We start from the raw sequence: 18,616 nt of genomic DNA on the forward strand, positions 1-18,616 counted from the left end.
CTCTTCATAGAATACCAATAGGCCTCATAGTGGGCACCAATTCTTCTTGCAAAACCGAAAGTACCCTGCAAAGTCTCTTTCTACTCCACAAACTCTTCACTATCCAATACTCATCCTTCAAGCCCTTTCGTCCTCTACCCAATGGAGGGGTGCTTGCAAAAGATCTTCCAACACTCAAGTTAGTACTTGGTCAAAGATTCTGGTCAAATTTGGATTAATGCATAAAGTGAAATCAAAGTACGATTAAAATAATATTTATAGGTATATTTTGTTAATCATGGCCCCTCATATGAAAGGGCCACAACTATAGGCTTATTGGTCAGCTTACTTGTGAGCACCTTCACCTGTTTCTTGGCTAAGTCACCCAATGTCAGAGTGTCTCCGGCAGGCACAAAAAGGTACCGATAGGCGGTACCCTAACTCAATGACCAACTTGGTTATCAAAGAATAAATGCAGGCTTTGGCATGGGAAGCGGAGTACTCGCTACCCGATATTCAGTACCAGCTAGTGATAATTGATCTTACCCATTTTGAAGTACAGTCCTTGATATTCGGCTAGGTGATCCATCTTTTATATAGTACCTGGTAGTCGATCTATCAGTTATATTGTCAGCTACATATAGTACAATCTTAATGATAATTTCTATTTGTTGTTGGGGATGATGTAACCTTGTAAACTCTCATGTATTTGAATTGATTCTCATCTCCAAATGATTTTTCATTAATTGTTAGAGTAATTCATCTGTTTCAATGCTTGCTGTGTTTAACTCATTCATTAGCATGATTTATGAATTGCACGAGTGCCGGGAGGTTGCTTGCAATTTAGGTTCTTGTTGAATTACTCCTAAGAGTAATATTTCTCAGGGATGAGGGTATAAGTCTTGTTCATCTTAATCTCTTGATCTTTACATCTTATTATTAAGAATGCTAGGAATTGTATGAACTGGTAATTTGGGACAGGCTTATTCATCGAGGGGTCGAGTTTAGGTAATTTTATGAGTGACGTTGGCATTAATGCATAAAGAAGAATTCTTATATACATGAGAGGGAATTTGGCGAAATCTAACCCCAACAACATACCCATCTCATATTAATCAACATTCGTTCATCTCTGTGCTCCTTTGTTATTGATCAATTGCATTCATATTTAATTTTATGTTTTTGCATCCAAACCCAATGATCTCTTTTTATTTTATTTAAGTCTTAATTAATCTTGCTATCACAAGACTGTTTAGCACCGAGAGTCCTCTGGGATACGATACTTGGTCTTACCATTTTATATTACTTGTGTGACTTGGTACACTTACCGAAATAGTCCAATAGCTACAAGTTGCAGGGATCAAGGATGAGGGTTGACTATCACACCTACCTGATTGTTTGCAAATCAAACGGACCAGGAAAACACAGATGTTTATAGACTGCATGAGATATCTAGGAAGATACAAGAAGGAAAAAGGATTTCTGCACAGGTGGTTGGATAAAGAAGAGAAAATCATTTCTTACATAATTGGTCATATCTTAATTCCTAGAAGACCAAATCTTATAAAATTGACTTCAGAGGATGTATATCTTCTGAATGCTATTATGCTCAAAATATCAACAAATTGGGTAGCTGTCTTCAAATGGCATAACATTGATGTTGGTGTCAATGACTGGTGCACACTACCCTATGGTGTGTTCATTAGCAAGGTATTGTCTTTAAAAGGAGTCAATCTCACTGGTGAAAACATAATTACATGCAACAAAGCAAATCAAATTGGAAAAGCAACTCTAACATGTCTTGGTTTAAAGAGAACTTCTTTAGGATGGATTTTCAGTGATGAACAGGACCCTACAATTAAGGGAGGGCAGAATATTAATGGTGTTCCTCTATCATCCCACCATGTGTGTGTTATGATTGACAAGGTTCACACCAAGGCCATAGGAACATTTATAGCCTGGCCTAGAGCATTGATCATGTCACACATTGCTACACAACATGTATAATATTTTTATTATTAATATTTCTATGTTAAATTTAAAAATATTTATTGATCACTTTGAAATTCTTATCTTCAGTTCATACGTCCTCAAAAGCAGTCGATGCATGAGTCAGTCATAAATGAAGATGATGAGATGGATGAAGCGGAGGATGATCCTCTATCAAAGCTTATGAAAAGATTACCCAGGTTGAAGAGAGGACCAATATAAATATACTGGGATTTGAGAGTATTTGGTCTCCCCCCATGTGCCAATATATATCACATTTAATGATGCACTAGAGATCATTGGGGGAGACAGGATGTTGAATATTTCCATCATTCAACTATGGTACATGTAAGATAGTTAATTTTGTCTTCCATATTAGTTTTATTTAGATTCCTAGTTTCTAACAACTTAACTTTGTTGTTTTAGGTACATGGGCACAATCATTATGGACTAAGGTCGGTCTTATCCCTATATGGATTTGTTGAACCTCAGACCATTCAACCTTCTGGTAACACAATTGAAAGCAAACAAAATTATTTGCAAACATGGATGGCTGAGTCAAATAGAGACGTATACCTTGTGCCATACATTGATGGATGTAGGTTGTTTTATGTAAAAGTTCATTAAAGTTTACTTAATTAGTTTACTAACTATTTATGATTCATGATAGGTCTCACTGACAGTTGATGGTCATCATTCCCAGACAATGTAAAATTATAAGGTTTTGTTCGCTGCACATGAAGATGAAAAATGACTTGAGAAACATGCTTCAAGGGTAAGTGTTTCTCGAAAATTGACTTTGAAATTCATGTTGACCTTCAAACTTTATGATAAATATAGTTATATTAATATTACCTTGTGTTTTCAATCTAAATAGAGTTATGGGTAAATCCTGAGGTCAACTAGTTCAAGTTTTGTATCCAAAGGTCGTAAGTCATTTATAGTTCTAATTCATTTTCTATGTTATTGAATGATCTAAATTCTTGACTATTTAGTTTGTCATTTTAGTGTAACAGGTAGCTAGATTCATAGGAATGTAGCTTCTATGTCATGTCTTAGATTAAGACCATCATTCGAGTTGCCATTACAAATGAGTGGAATGAGGTAATGATGCTTACCTTCAATACATTACAAATCAAATTCATCTTTGAACATATATGAAAACATAATGAATCTTTCTTCATTTTGCAGCGCTTCAAGAGTACATCTCCTATACCAGAGGACACAATTAGACAAATAAGACAGGAGTGGACAACTTATCTTCTGCAAATATGGAGCTAGGAAGACTTCTGTTTCTTGTTGAACATTAATTACATTTAGTTTAAGTTTATATTTTGATAGTTTAGGTTTTGGATTGTATTTTAGATTAATTAGAACTTTGTTTAGTTGAAACACACACACACACACACACACACACATATATATATATATATGATAGTATACTGTTCTGGGACAATTTTCTATTTTTCAGATGTGGTTTTATTGCAAAAATAAATTATTTTTAGAAGAAAAAAACACCCAGTAGGCGTTAATTATGGCACTGTCCAACGTCTATAGATGTTTGTTAATGCACAAGCAGACGTCTAATGGATCACAGTGGCCAAACACGTTCCAGGGGCTTAAACTTCGATTTACACCAAGTCAGACGTCTATATAGACGTCTGACCTATGGAGTCCGACGTCTCATTAATGTCACCCATAAAGACGTTGGACCGAGATCAGACGTTAAAAGCCCAAAATAATAGTCGTCTAAAGCCCTTTCTGCACTGGTGAACAATCTTAAGAAATGAACTCAAAGCTTAACTTAACCTTTCAAAATCGGTTCGCCAGGTGAAATTTGCATCCACTATAATTTCATCTTATTTGTATTCGATGTGAGATCTCTAATACACTCCCTCACTGTGTCATATACATAGTATGGAATTAGATATTAGTGAGTAGTCTCATATCAACTAGATAATAAATGGAGTAATTTCACACAAATCTAACTCATTTTGGATACATATTTTCTTGAAAAGGGTTGTTTGTCGAGAAAGATTTAACTCTATGTTACCAAGTAAATACAAACGAGTATGAAAAATATATGCATACACAAGCATGTAAAAAAAAGTTAAAAACATGCGAAAGCCAAACCAGCCGGCCATAAATGGGTATGAATAGGTTAAAACTACTCTATGAAGTTATATATTAGGTTAAGAATTTTCAATAATCTATTCTTTATTTTAAAAGCTAAAGTTTGATGTTATTAAAAGGTGTTTTTAATCTTAAGAAGTTGGCCGGTTAAACTGAAAACATGTTTTATTATCTTCATTTTCAATTTTACTTTTGTTGACTCGTTTAAAGTCTAAAATCTTGTAAAAAACATTGACTTACTAACCTGTTTAAAAGCCGTTTAAGATAGTTAAATACATGCTTGAAAGTTGTTCTAGAACGGGTATGGTAGCAAGTTTTTTAGGTTAAAGTATACATCGAAGAAAGAAATACGATTAAGCCACGAGATATTTATACATTCACGATGATATTTGATAAAAGGATACAATTTTTTTATTAAAGTGAAAGAGCTATGATAAAAAATATTTGATGAAACGTGGAAGATAGTCACGGTTAAGCCTTGTATTTTTGAAAAGAATCTGCAGCGGTTTAAAATAAAGTCCAACATGACATCCGTTTGTAGCGGTAGGTGCGAAGTCCAAAGAAAAAGGACTGAGATAGTGAAATATAAGAATTATAAGAAGCTTCCAGGAATCAAGGGTCAAGATCATGTGACTAGACCCATAAGACAAGGAAATAACCCAAACTTTTATGTTTTTTGTTTACATGTTTTTTTTTTTTATTTGTTTATTTATTTATGTCTTGTTTATTTTGTTGACTCTCTTTTTCTACTCTCCATCACTTTTCCCCTCTCCGAATCGTCCAAAATCCTCACTTCACTTGTGTTGTTGTTCTGTTTGTTTCTTCTACTAACACACACTGTGCTGCGGGTCAAGGAGACATCTTTTTTTGTGAACTTTCATGGTGGCCTTGTGGCTGTTCTGAAGCTGCTACACTCTCTCTGTGTGAGTGACACATCTACAGCAACTGCAATGATAGGTTTCAGAGAAAGAGAAAGGACAAGAGAAAGAAGGCTTTCTTGGGCCAGACTCGCAATTTTCGTCTTGTGGGTCATCCTAGTTTTTTCTCTAATAAGCTTGTTTTTCTCCATGGACAAGGAAAGCAAAACCACCACAACCTCATCCACACCCACACCCAGAACCAGAACCAGTCATCTGCTTAAGCAACGTAGCTTCAGCAGGATCTTGTTTCACACACCCTCGAGCAGCAGCAGCAGCAGGAGCTACTACACTCAACAAAAATCCAAGGTGGTTGAGCGTGATCCGCACCGCACTAACATCTACGGTGATGACAAAAGAATAATTCACACCGGGCCCAACCCTCTTCACAACTAGTAGTGTTCATCAATTGCATCATCCATGGTAGGAGGTTTAGTTTTGAATGCTAGTGTTTAATTAACGCATGCTAGTTAAGTTCAACTTGAAGTGCATATCAATGTAATCCCTATGTTACATTGCATCATTTTTTTTTTTAGCATTTATCTTACGTTTTGGATTTGGGAAGAATGAGAGCATAGCTTTAGCCTTTTCAGAAGGGTGTTTAATGAGGTGTGTGAGTGAGTTTGTGCACTGGAAAAAGGGTATAGGAGTTGGGTGAAGGGTGGAAGAAAAAATGAAGAGGCTAGTGTTAATGCTCTCGTTTCTTTACAAGTAATGATTTTCCTTCTTTTTCTGTATCCATCTCTGCAAAACTGAAAAATCACTGTGTGAATTAATTGGCAAGATCTACTCTTCTTCTTCTGGTATATATCTCGCTGAAGGTTATTGTGGTCACACCATATTAACTACTATGCTCTCAATCACTGAATCTGTAACCAATGTGATGCATATAACGCAGCTACCTAACTAATAAGTACAAAGTACGCTAATATTACAGTCACGGCTTCTGCTGCACTGCACGCTGCTACGCCATTGATTCACTGTCTGAGACTCAACTTTTGTGCGGAATTTCAAACATTCAAATTCACCAATTAAGGTTACCATGGATTTTAATGATCATTAACATCTCACGAATATTAGCTCAAGAGTTAATAATTTTGTTTTCTCACTCATCTTTTAGTGTTTAAGGTCGTTCTGAAATAGGTGCTGCGAAGATCTTAAGATCTTGTATCTAGGAGATGTCAATCTGTTTCTCCATCTTCGATGACTCAAATGTTACTGTTTTTTTTGACAGAAAGAGAAATAACTTATTTACTCTTTCAATTTTATACGTGTAATGTTGTGATTAGCAAATGGGTCAGATCACTGACACTGCATTTACTACGCTCATTGTCCAATTATTGTTAGGCACGGTTCGCTTTCTTTGCCTCAATGGAAAAAAATAGGGCTAAGTCCATAATTGCACAACAATGAATATATCTATATCTATCTATATATATATATACATTTTTAAATTCTCTGATTTAATCATCTTATAATTAACACTCCTTAGGTCATTAAATAAGACAAGTTTTTTATTGAATATGCAATTATTTGGGAAAAACAAACACAGTTATAAGATATCTAATGTTGAAACAATAAAAAAGTGTTGAAGAATTAATCCTTTGTTATGTGTAACATGATTTATAAGTGATGGAGAAGGTAAAAGATGATAGAGAGTGTAGGCATTAATTATTGGGTGAAAGTAGGACTTGTTTGTTTGATAGATTATTCCTAGAAGTTCCCATCGGTTTTTGACTTAAATGCACCCAGTTTTCTCAAACAGGATGCCTGTCCTAATGTTCCAACACGCTTTCACAAGGTTCAGTTCAGAGACTCCAAAACTCAATCAAATGAACATTAATTGGCACAAAAATTTGTGTCACTCCCTTCTCACCAAAACTCATTGTTCCTTAGAGGTTTTTGTTAATATTTTTTATAGACATTATAATTAATAGTCTTTTTTTATCATTGTTTTTCATACAAATTAAAAGTAGTTTCAAATTCCCTAAATTATTTCTATAATAATATCAACAAGCAAAAATGTATTAATTAATTAACTGATCAAGTGAAAAATATCACACGCTTTTATAATAGATAGTTTTAAGGGAAATTCTAGAAAACTTACACAACTTGTTGACAACATTAAATAAAGGAACTATTTTTTTTTTCTTTTAAAATTCATACATACCAAGTGTAGTCTTGTACAGGTAACTGGGGTTACATGATAAAAAAGTATAACTAGAGTTAATGTATTTCATAAATTAGGCACTGTTTCTAAGGAAAACACATCAGTGGCCTTCGTTCAGTTAACCTACAAACATCCTTGTGTGTTGGGAAAACACAGGACCATTAATTTTTCAGAACGCTCCACACAGGACCATGCATGCTCTCAAAACATACACATTGCCTTTTTCCTTTGTTTTTTTTTTTAGACTCACATATGGACAAAACAGGTTCATGGTTTCTAGGTGAGAGTATATATATAAGCCACGGAAAGTTCCTTGGAATGAGTTATTTGAACAAAGTTCCAGAAAAACCCCACCGAAAGAATGGCTAGAGAGAAGCAGATATATTTATCGTAAATCCTAATATAAGTTTCTGATCCTTTATAAATACACTGTTGAACAAGCAGTGTTTCTTAGTTTATTCCCACTTCTCACTCCTCTTTACAAGGGGGAATGGAGTTTCCCCATGAAATGAATGTTTGGTTGGTTGGAGCTTGGAGGCATTATAGTGCAGCAACATAAATGTGTGAGTTAAAGAGGTAGTGATGGTAGTGCAACTACCTTATCTCTCACTTTGTCCATCTTACAAAAAACAACAACATAGTTTATTGTTTCCAACACCCTACTCTTTGCTTTATGAGATGATGATAATGCTACTTGCTGGACTAATTACTATAACCAACCTCCTCTCGCTGACCCCCACACCTTCTCCAATTAGGATGCTGTCTTCTGCATGTCCTGAGGGAGCATTTTGGTACTTGATGTGGAAGCCCATAACCCTTTATAACCAAAATCAAGGTCCCACAAAACATATAAAGTTAGCTGGGAACATAATTCTATAAATATTATCAACTGCCCAAATAAAGGCTCTATAAATGTGAACCAACGAGGGTCACATTCATACAACTTTGCAATGATACCCTTTCTTCTTCATCATCATCATCATCATCATCATCATCATCATCATCATCATCATTCATTCATTTTCTTCCATTCAACATGTGGTTTTACATTCCAAGAAATGTATATGCCTATCTAGCTACCTAGCTTCTAAGTTAATTTCAACAGATACTTACACGGGAATGTTCTAATTGCAGCATATATGGAACTGAGGGATTTAATCACCACAATTTCTCTCTCAATGCCTATGGCAACCTACTATTACCATATGCTGATTAGACAGTACTGGTTTTTTAATGTGAATATCAAAGTCAAGGGGCAAGATCAGGAAATGTAGGTAAAACCATGCACTGAGAATTCAATTGGAACAAGTTAAATATTTAAATAATCATGACGAGAAGTGGAATCTGTGAACCAAGCCCGTGAAAGTTTGGTTTTTTATAAAGTCTTCATCATAAGTAATAGATCTGATGTTTGACACTGACGTTTTGTTTATTACGCTAATGTTGCAGTTCATTGTGTGTTTCTTTCCTCCAACTGTCTCAGTTGAATTGCAAAAATTATATACCCTACCGAAGCTACTCGTACGTTATATATGATAAAACAATTGAATTCGTAGACCCTGCTCCCATGAATAAAATTAAGTGCATGCCAAGGATTTGTTAATAATACTCTTTAGTGAGCATGACAATACCGTTATGAATTTATTACCTCAAATTGTCTTTTTGGCATATGCCAGCCAAGGATTATTACTGGTGAAAAATATTTTGTGGAAGGGAAATTTTGTGAGTCTGCAATTGGAAATTGCCATTGCTGCTGCAGCTGGAGAAGAATCTATGGGTCATTGAATTCAATGGAGTTCTGGCACATTGGAAATGGAGCCAGATTTTGTATATATGGCATGACAACTGGATCCTTAGCAAAAATGGCTTGTGCTTATGGAGCCCATGCTAGGGCCCGGATCGTAATGCCCACTAAGTTTCAATGGTGAAATGAGAAGCAGGACACTAACTAAGCAATGCGATGAACAGCTCATACAAGAGTTTTTTTGTCAAACACCTTCGATGCGAACCAAATTCTGCAGACACCTCTGACACGTTTTTGTGTGGGCCTGGTTTAATTTATTTCAGAGAATAATAACCTTTTGCGAATGTCACCAAATTTAAGAATGACAGCTAAGAAACTTCGTATCGATATGATTATACGGGTTAGTTTTCGTTTTAGTTTTTACAAAAACAAAAATTGATTTTTTTATTTTTCGAATATTTAGAATTTTTGCCATCACTTCTGCTGTTATCGTTGTGGTTTATTTATTTAGGAAGTCAAATAAATAGATATTAGGTAACACTTGCTCTAATGTGGTATCAAGTGACAAGTGATGTTGAAAAAAAGTGTTATTTGTTTGTTTTAAAATGAATTTTATGATAAAATAACTTTAAATTCCAGGGAAGTTAAATTAAAGAAAATATTTTACAATTAATAAAGATTGTTGACGAAAAATTTCATCGAAGAATTTATAAATAGAAAACGTGGAAGGATACATGTATATGAAAATGATGTCATAATAAAGATTGATAAATTGATGAAAAATTTCTATCTTAATAATTCAAATATAAAAAATAAAAAATTTTCAGCAAAAATCTAAAGAGGATTTCTATCGAAAAACATTTACGTTGTGCTCGTATGTGTGGAATTATTGTTGACAACATTAGGAAGGAATGATTTGCTAGTAAAATCGTGTTTGTATGGAGGGATGAACAAAGAAGGATTTGTGATCATTTGTGGGATATATGATTTTTTTTCGTATCTCGCTGTTTTGTTCATATTTGAGCTGATTCACTATCAAATGTCCCTTTTACCCTCAATCTTTTTTAATATGCCATCACCTTTTATCACATGAGAAATGGAAGAAATCGATTCCAAGTTGCATAATCGATTCCAATAATTTTGGGTGTGACATTGGTAATAGTATGAAACATTGTTATTTCATGCATATAATAGGATGCATGGGTTATATGCAGAGAATCCCTTCTCTGCTTTGACACAACCATACACACTGTATTTTACAGAGATTCCTTCGTTACAACTTTGGACATATTTTGACCAACAGACCCATTAATAACACGATTAGTGGTTGGTATAGTTTGGTGGTGTATCATGAAGTCCTTGTTGTTTTGTGGTGTGCGAGAATGTTTGTGGTGCAGTGTTGAGTGTAGTAAGCAAGCAGGAAAGCATAGGTGAATGTCTTGTTCTTATGAGTTTTTTTTTTTTTTTTTTGTAGGAGATGACGAAGAATGAATGTTGAAGATGAAGATGAGATATGTTGAAGATGAAGAAGAGGAAGAAGAAGGCGAGTTCATCGTGAAGAAGATGAAGAAGAGAGGAAGAAGCTGTGTGGATTCAGTTTCAGTAAAGGTTCCACCCATAGAAGAAGGTGTATTCAGTTATGGTGGCCTTGGAATCGGCTACAACGCAATAAGGGTGGTATTTGGTTCCCTTGATGAAGGATTCAGTTCCAAAGTTGTGCGGATTCGATTCCATCACACTCAGAAGTTCATCAACACCTCATATTCGGTTACGAGGCTGCTGTAACTAAATACAACGCTTCATATTGGGTTCCAGTGCAAGAGTTGTAGCTAGGTTTTGATGGCTTTCTCACTTGCTTCTTTGCTTTTGTAGGTGAAAGAAGGAGTTTATCAAGTTGGAAGAAGAAGGTGTACGTCTTCTCTTAGTCATTATCATTGTTCGTTGAATGGTGGGCATGACCAAGGCACAACTGGTGTGACAATGCAGAACTTGGATATGTGTTAGTCGAAGGAATAGGTGTTGTTTGTTTTGGTTGCGATTTTGGTCGAGGTAAGGTGAAGGAAGTGGTTGATGAGTGCATATCTATGCCCACATTTATGCTTTAAAATTAAAATTTTTGATGATCCATGTGCTTAAATGATTGATTTAAAGTGAATTTGTGACGATTGGATTTATTGGGTTTGAGAATTAAAGAGACGAAAAAAGTGAGTTTTAGAGCATAAATTATTCTTGGATGTCATAATGTTTGTTGATGCAGCTGAATTTAGAATTTAATTGATTCAAAAGTTGGAGAAAAGTGGCACAAATTGCAAATTGAGGCCTAAAATAAGATTTTGTTTGAAAAATAATATACAAATAGGGCAAATAGGCAACCTTTATCCTTGCACCCTCCTATTTCCCTACACACACCTCTCCTAAATTAGACTTCATCAGATTCTTCCGTGTGGCAGTCCACCACTAACACAGATAGTCAACCATATTTTACCACATCATAACCCCTTGCCACGTCACCATCTTTTTCAAGCTTCAACCCAAACAAAAATTGAAACCTTAATTTCTTAGGTCGCCGCCACCATGAAACTGCGCTTCTAATGGCCACTATCACCGTCCATCCCGCGCTAGCAAGGCCGCCACCATCAAACCCTACCAGACAAAGATCGTCGCAGGGAGCAGTTATTGTACTCGAGTGATTCAAGTAGTGTAAGAATTTTCCTACCAGACAAAGATCGTCGCAGGGAGCAGTTAATGTCGTACCTTATGCATACTAATTGTTGTCGCGACATTACTCAGATGGGTCCAAAGACATTTATTAATCTTTGTGAGAGACTACGAACAATTGGATTAGTTAAGTACGTCATTCGGTCGACAGTGGAGGAACAAGTTGCTTAATTCCTCCATACTTTTATTTATTCTGAATGTCACTTTAATGAACTGCAAATTAGACGGATTCTCAAATAATTGATGAATTGGAAAAGGGAAATACTAAAACAAGAAGACTATATGTAATTGTTCAAGACAACTACAAGTCATGAAGCATTGAAATGTGCTATTAATAATCAGGAATCATTTATCTAATCATACTTCCGAAGAAATTGATAACTTATTAAAGGCTATGAACATTCAAGATAATAACTTATTCAGACGGTGCTTCGACTTTCTATCTTCACATCCATCACATACAAGATGTCTAATAGGGATGTCAATACAATATTGTTTGCATAGGTTGTTTACATACCTAACCGAAGTAACTTCATCATAAACTATGGCAAATATATTTTTATCTTATTATGTTCGCACTTATTTTATGTCATGTAATATTCTGACTTCGGTTAATTATTTGTTTGTTCGTAAATATTAAATTTCACTTCAATAACAAAAAAAATTCATACAACTTGGTAGTAAATTATATTAAAAATATATTATATTTAAAAAAAATTATTTCAATTTGCAAAATTATAATTTTTTATATTTTAAAATTTAATTTTAATAATTATTTGTAATTTTTTTTTCTCTTTATAAACATTTTTACAATTAAATATAACATTAACAATTATCATTTTATATTACTTTTATGACTAGGAGCATTTTGGTAATCTTCCATTTCTACCAATTAAACAATTTTTTATCTGTCACATCCATCAAATTCCACACTAATTTTCATAAACTTTACTTCTGAATCCACTTTCACTCATCTCTAAATCCATTCAAAAAAATAATTAATTCACTTTTAAATCTCCTCAAATTCTTCCACTCTCTTTTTCTCAAATCCATCTTTTAAAAGCCAACACAACCTTACTTTCTATCTCAAATCTCAATTAAACATAAACTTGTTACAAAAGGCAACAAATATCTATCTATAGTACGGACCTAAGATTATTAGCCAATCCAACAACATTGGAATATGCATTTTCTTTCTACACCACATTATTACTAATTGCTGCGTCACACTCATGTGTTTTAAAAAAACTTATCTTGAAAATCCTGTTTCAAAAATGTTGTTACGAAAGTTTTGTTTCGAACATCCTGTTCCTGTTTAGAAAATTCGAAAAGTTTGTTTGGAACATCCTGTTCTGAAAATCATGTTTAGAAAATTCGAAAAGCTTATTTCAGAAGATTTCTAAAATAGGAAACTTGCTACCACTTTTACTAAATGGTCATTTTAAAATTTAGATGGATGGGTGGGTAAAGATAGAAAAAACTTATTTAATAAGCCTACTAGCAATTAATTACAAAAATATAAAAATAAAACTTGACTCTAGTCCTTGACCTTCGCATATGTGGCAACGAAGTGGTGGCTGCGGCGAATAGACAAGGTGACTCTAGTCCTTGATCTCACATAAATGGCTGTGAAGAGGGAGATCCACAATGACTGGTGGTGGTGCTTAGGCTTGGAGGTGGAGTCAGGGTGGTTGTTGGTGGTGATTTAGCTTTTCACGTTTGAAACATGGTAGTGTAGGTGCAACAACACCAACGATGTCTCTGCTCATTAAGGTTCGCCAAAATCAGATCTATTGTTGCTTCGCAATTGGTGTTTGAATGTTGGGAGATTAGAGGGTTTGTAGAAGAAAAGGGAAAAAAGGAAATGAGACAGAAGAAAAAATAAATAAAAATAAATAATAAAAACTCAAAAAAAAAACTGAAAAAGTATTAAAAGAAATATAAGTGTTTCGGTGTGAATTTCTGGGACCGAAAGAACTGACCTGTGACACTTCCGCTTTGTGCTGCTTGATTAAGTAGATTGGTGCACCTTCTCTCGTGAATTGAACGTCCGCTCTCCTTCAATCTTCAACTTTCCGGAAATCTCCAATCTTTGACCGGAGGGGGAGGTACCTGCTGGCACTCCGACGCCCAAGTTAGGGTATAGTAGTGAAGAGCCTTGAGTGCAAGGCTAAGGATTCTCAATATGAGAATGTAGAGTGGAATCACTCAGCTAATTCATAATGAATTAGGTGAAGAATCACAAGTATACTGTAGAGTAAAATAGCATAAGAGAGAGCGTACCTGGCTTCCAGCTCTGTATATATAGATTATTATCAAATATAAACAGAATATAATATAAACAACTATACCTCAATATCCGATTGTTCAGATCTTTTCTGATATAATATTTGTTAAGATATAAATGCGATGGATTATATCTAAATGATGGGTTGTCGGCCCAATAATAATGACCCATCATTTATGATCAAGGCCCACTAATCTTTTGGACCGTTCGGTTACTAGTCGTAACCGTTCGGCCCAAATAGCATATCGTACATCATCCCCCCAAGTCCAAATGAAGAGCTGGGCTTTATCAGCGATTGAATGCAGGACTTAAAGTGTGAGGGATCAATTAGTTTGGCTGACGTGTAATCTCATTAGACTGATCGTTTTAAGCAACGAGTAATCTCAACCGACCGACTGTTTTATGCGATGAGTAATCTCGTTACACCGATCATTTCATGCTACGAGTAATCTTGGTATGCCGATCGGTTAAAGTCATGAGTAACCCCAGTAAACCGGTCGTTCAGTCGTTCGGAGGCATCTTAAATGGTTCCTGCAACGCAGTGTTTTGAAGCGCGTCGCTTAAATTCCAAGTCATCATTAACTTTTCACGCCTTGCGAGTAGTTGAGGAGTCAAGATCACGTGACCGTCAGATCATTTCGATCCAACGACTGAGGGTTTTTCTGACGGTTTGCAACCGTCATTTCCATTTCCCCTGCATTTCGAATTCCAGAGTACCCTATCATCTTTCTTCTCAGTCTTGCTTCATCGGAATTTTCCCTTTCCCATTTCTCCAAGTGACTCCATTTTCTCAGGTAAACATGAGTTCTTCCCTTGGCCTAGGTTGTCCGTCGTCAGTGGTGGAAGAAAGGGGGCAAGAGGTGCCAACCAGTTCATCTGATAGGCCTCCTGTTGTAGACCAGGTAGGTATTTCCACCATTCTTCACGGTAGTAGGGTTTTAGTTCACGATGGTGTCGCAGTAGACGACCATGCTGAACTCAATGCCGATGTCATGAATTATGATTGGACATCGCGAGATGTTAACGACATCTCCAGTTCTTTCACTGATAAATTATCCCTAAAATTTTGGATAGAAAATAGCTGTGTCCTTAGAAATCTAGGTTATGGCCGCTCTATGAGATTAGACCCATGTCGGGAAGATGAAAAGGTCTTCCATCATAAACATAACTCAAAAAGACATTTATTTTACATGTATTCATGCTTATTTGTTGATATTAAAAGAAATATAAGTATTATATTAACACGTGACCATTTCTAAATGATTTTAACTTTAATTTAATTTAAGAGACTATATTAACTCTATTTAACAAGGGTTTAATTAAGTAAAAAAATACATAAAAAAGTGTAAAGTGAATCATTACGTAAGATTTAAAAAAAGTAAGTATCTATAAAGATGGTCGACGTAGGTCTCATTAATTAAAATAAGAAAAAAATAAATATTATAGAAGTACATAGAATAAATAATTACAGTTTCTTATTATGAGTTATTGGTTAAATGTTTGATTGTTGTTTGTATTTTTTTTATTTTATGTGAACGTGTTATTATTTTATTAGTGTAGAAAAGATTTTTAATATCATTTCTTAAATGTCGGATCACATAATATCTAACGTAAAAATTGACTGGTGACATTTTCATAAATAAGTTGAACATGTACACGTCGGATACTGGGGATTAACGTCTAGACATCGGTTATTGGCTATCCCAGACGTGTAAATAGCCAACAAATGTCATATTGTTCCATTGGATTGGAATTAAAGTGTATTTTTCTTTAATTGTAACGATGTATTAAATTTAGTTTTCCATTTTACGTTTTTAAAAATTTTATCACTTGTCCCGCTTTCATTCTACTATTTGAAGGAAAACTAGAAAGACATTTATAAACATTGCTAAAATATCCTACTATAAGACTACATAGGTTGCAACTATTTAGTCTATACACATACGTGAACGATATTGTATACTGGAAAAACAGCTACATAGTAGGTTTTGGCTGCATATACGCATGAAAGATATAAGAGCTTAGAAGTAAAATACAAAGGCACTTCCAAAAGGGATTCTTTTCTTTCTGTTTTTCTTAATGGTTTTTCAACTCAATATGTCCCGACTCAGATTCCTGTGCATATATATTTTATAAACTATATTCTTAAAAAAAAAAGTCATTTTTTTATTTGCATATATTACATTATCATTTGGTATAACACGAAAATGTAAAGCTTTATTTAATTTCGAAAAGAGAAAATTCACAGTAACAATAAGTTTAATTACATAGTATCTAAATAACAAAAAGTGAAATATATTTTTCCCCATAATTATGGAAAAGGAAAACTAACAACTAAAAAAAAGTAGAGGTAGTGAGTTAGTTTATTTTTCAAATTTAATTAAAAAATAAAAAAATAGCAAATTTCAATTGATGATTAACACACTCTAGTGAAATTATTTTTATACAAATAGTAACATGAGGTTATAAAAAGAAGAGAAGATATTCTGAGATTGGCTATAAACCATAACCCATATAAGCTTCAGGAATCTTCCATCATACTTCGACTAGAGTGGAGTCACACAAAACAGAACTTCTTTCTTTCAACTATAACAATCTCTTACGTTCTTAGCATGAGATTCCAATAAGCAAAATAAGGAGTAAAAAGGACTTCGTCAAAACAGATTATTTAGTTAATTAACACCACTTCTTCTAACAAACAACANAAGCCATTAATTATCATATTTTCAACTATTACAACAGAATACAGAACTTGTAATTTTCCATTCATTATAATTACTACTTTCATTAAGAGAATGGCCCCATAAACATCTCTTCAACCTGAAATTTTATTCGCGAGTTGAGACAGTGCAANGAGGGACGACCCACCCTTAGACAAAGCCTTCATTGCACTTTGCTGCACCTCTTTCACTCTCTCTCTCACGCNATTGCCCTCAATAACCTTCCTCACCATTTCTGCTATCTCCTCCCTACGCACCACCTTCTTCGTCGGCAACACCCTGGGCCGAACCGCCACGCCCAGCTCCTCCGTCACCAGCGCCGCATTCATCCTTTGCTCGGCGTACAACGGCCANGCGATCAACGGAACACCGTTTGTTATACTTTCCAGCGTAGAGCCCCATCCACAGTGTGAAAGAAAACCTCCAATAGAACGATGACCTAGTATAGTCACTTGTTGGGCCCACTCGGGAACCAGCAGGCCCACTTCGCGAGTCCTCGAAACAAACCCTTCCGGCAAATGCTTCCCCACCTCATCTATCCCGCTACTCCCAGTGGTGAAAAACGCCGCGTCAGCAATTCCTTCAATGGGCGNGCGTACCACCCAAACAAATCTCTGTTCACTCAGTTCCAACCCCCAAGCCAGCTCCTTCATTTGCTCAGATGACATCGTTCCTCCGCTGCCAAACGACACGTAAACCACCGACTCACTCGGTTGTTGGTCGAGCCACGTCACCAGCGACTCAGTTGANGAATTGGTTTCTAACTCGGGCTCCCTCACGAGAGGTCCCACAGCGTACACAGGAATCTTCATATTTAGCGCTTCACTTAACGAACCTCCTTCCCTCAGCGCTTCAAGCTCTTCACGTTGAAGCTCCTCCCACGTGTTCACCAAAACGCCGTCGCTTTGCAGGATCCCTTTTCCTATTTTCAGATACTCCGTATACTGTCTGTCGTTCCGGTCCTGCATGGGTTCCAACACGTTCTCCGGTCGAACCGGTTTGCAGCCTGGAATTTTGATCGGTTCCGTTTGGTCCACGTATTGTCCCTCTACCAGTTCATCCAGAACCGGCGAATAGATACCCAACGCGTGTATCCAAGCGTGTGTTGCACAGAAGACGTAGCAGAGAATATCGAGTTCTCTGGCTATGGGTATGGTCTCGGTGCTGAAAATATCAACGATGACTGCGGAAGGGCGAGGGGTAATTTCGGAAAGAATTGACCGGATGGCGAGTTTGGCTTCACTCATCAAGACGCAGAGGCGAGTGAACACGGCATCGTTTTTGGAAACGAGGGCATTGATGTCTGGTGAAGGAATATCAATGAGGTGGCAGAGAGACGGTGTGAGGACTGAGTTGAGGATCTGCGCTTCGGCTGGTGAAGTTTGGGAAGTCACGGCGATAACTGTCACTTTGAAGTTGTGGAAATGGACAAAGCGCTTGGCAAGCTCAATAACAGAGATGAGATGGCCCAGACCTGGACTTGAAACGAGAACCACGTGGGTGAGTTTTGGCGTCTCCATGAAGCTGTTATGAGAAGAAACTATTTAACTGAATCGGAAAACTACAATATGAAGATGATGAAGCAAGCATAGTAGAAGCTATTTGCTGGGTTACAGTTATATGAATATGGTGATATCATTTACGGAATGCATTAGAAAACATGGTATGAGACGTAGTGAAGTAGAGTTCTAGATAGATTTATATACTATTATTGGTGGGCTGAGTATTTTGGATGAATTTTATTTCATCATTTGGATTAGAATAATATAAATATATAAATTAACTTAATTGGTTGGAAAGAGTTAAAAGAATAAATTCTACCAATTTAATATCAATTATTATAATTTAGAATGGATAACCCGGCTCGACCCGGCCCGGTCCACCACAGGTTTGTCACTTAGTAAGTCAACCTAACCAGGCTCATTTATTAGCGAGTCAGAAAAAACCCGACTCGACCCA

The 18,616-nt window shown here is 35.8% G+C and overlaps 1 protein-coding gene across 2 annotated transcripts in view; it reads right to left on the minus strand.

The window, feature by feature from the left end:
* Nucleotides 1-16,587: 16,587 nt before the first annotated feature.
* LOC106769350 (anthocyanidin 3-O-glucosyltransferase 5-like) overlaps nt 16,588-18,616 on the minus strand; it is a 28,399-nt gene continuing 26,370 nt past the window's right edge. The window contains exon 2 of one of the 2 annotated variants that reach the window (XM_022783078.1): nt 16,588-17,688. In XM_022783078.1, the coding sequence (XP_022638799.1) occupies nt 16,753-17,688 (936 nt within the window). In that variant the 3' untranslated portion in view covers nt 16,588-16,752. Of the gene's footprint in view, nt 18,312-18,616 lie in introns of those variants that run through there. The other variant, XM_014654944.2, reaches the window with a different exon arrangement.

This window comes from Vigna radiata, chromosome 7 (assembly GCF_000741045.1).
Source record: "Vigna radiata var. radiata cultivar VC1973A chromosome 7, Vradiata_ver6, whole genome shotgun sequence".
NCBI lineage: Eukaryota > Viridiplantae > Streptophyta > Magnoliopsida > Fabales > Fabaceae > Vigna > Vigna radiata.